Source organism: Eimeria tenella, genomic scaffold (genome assembly GCF_000499545.2).
Source record: "Eimeria tenella Houghton genomic scaffold, Eth_scaff2316, whole genome shotgun sequence".
NCBI lineage: Eukaryota > Apicomplexa > Conoidasida > Eucoccidiorida > Eimeriidae > Eimeria > Eimeria tenella.
Genome location: NW_013542175.1, coordinates 1,368 through 2,460, shown reverse-complemented (window position 1 = coordinate 2,460; position 1,093 = coordinate 1,368). Strand labels below are relative to the sequence as shown.

General features: G+C 71.1%; 1 protein-coding gene across 1 annotated transcript; it reads right to left on the bottom strand.

Annotated features, from left to right (window-relative positions):
- Positions 1-420: 420 nt before the first annotated feature.
- ETH_00042525 (peroxiredoxin, putative) lies at positions 421-1,011 on the bottom strand (the record flags this gene model as incomplete). The annotated part of the gene is made up of 1 exon (XM_013374858.1): positions 421-1,011. One exon carries the CDS (start codon positions 1,009-1,011, stop codon positions 421-423), a length of 591 nt encoding a protein of 196 aa, XP_013230312.1.
- Positions 1,012-1,093: the final 82 nt, after the last annotated feature.

Here is a 1,093-nt window from a genome sequence, read left to right as displayed (position 1 = left end):
CCGCCGCCGCAGCTGCTGCTGCTGCTGCTGCTGCTGCTGCTGCTGCTGCTGCTGCTGTTCAACTTGCACTGTTCTAGAGTGGACTACGTCTCGTGGCCGGCAGGCCTCACTAGCGACCGGACTCCCTAGAGCAGCTGCCTAGCTAGCTAGCCAGCGCGGCGCCTAGCCCTAGCCTAGTACCTACTCCCCTAGCGAGCTAGCGAGCCGGCGAGGCAGGCAGCTAGCTGGCCGCCCCGCAGGCGTAGCCAGCTGTGGCGGCGGCGGCAAGCGCTTAAGAAGGAGGGTGGGCGCGGGCGCGCGTGTGGCGTTGGAGCCGGAAAAGGCGCTGGTCCGCCGCACCGCCGCGGCAGCAGCGCCGCAGCAGCTGCTGCGGCGCAGCAGCAGCGGCAGCAGCGCAGCAGCGCAGCAGCGCAGGAGCAGTCAGTAGAGGCTGGCGAGGTACTCGGCGACGCCGGCGGGGGAGGGGCTCATGGCCCTCTGCCCCTTCTGCCAGTTCGCGGGGCAGACCTCGCCGTGGCGCTCGTGGTGCTGCAGCGCGTCGACGACGCGCAGCGCCTCGGGGACGCTGCGGCCAATGGCCAGCCCGTTGACCAGCGCGTGCTGCACGCGCCCCTCGCGGTCGACCAGAAACAAACCGCGGAGCGCCATGCCGTCGGGGAGCAGCACGCCGAAGGCGGCGGCGACCTCGCGGCGGACGTCGGCGAGGAGCGGCAGCGCGAGGGGCCCGAGGCCGCCGCGCTGGGGCTCCTGCGCGCGCCAGGCGCTGTGGGCGAACTTGGAGTCGACGGAGCAGGCGAGGAGCTGGACGTCGCGGGCCTCGAAGTCCGCGGCGGCGCGGCTGAAGGCCAGGAGCTCCGAGGGGCACACGAAGGTGAAGTCGAAGGGGTAGAAGAGCAGCAGCACGTACTTCTTCCCGCGGAACGCGCGCAGGCTCACCGTGTCGAAGGAGCCGTCGGGCATCACCGCCTCGCAGGTGAAGTCCGGCGCCTCGCGGCCCACCAGGAACGCCATTTCCGCGTCTTTCCGTGTCCTGCGTTTGCGCTTTCGTTTCGGCTTCGCTTTCGCTTGTTTTTCTGCGCCGCCCCGCCCCGCG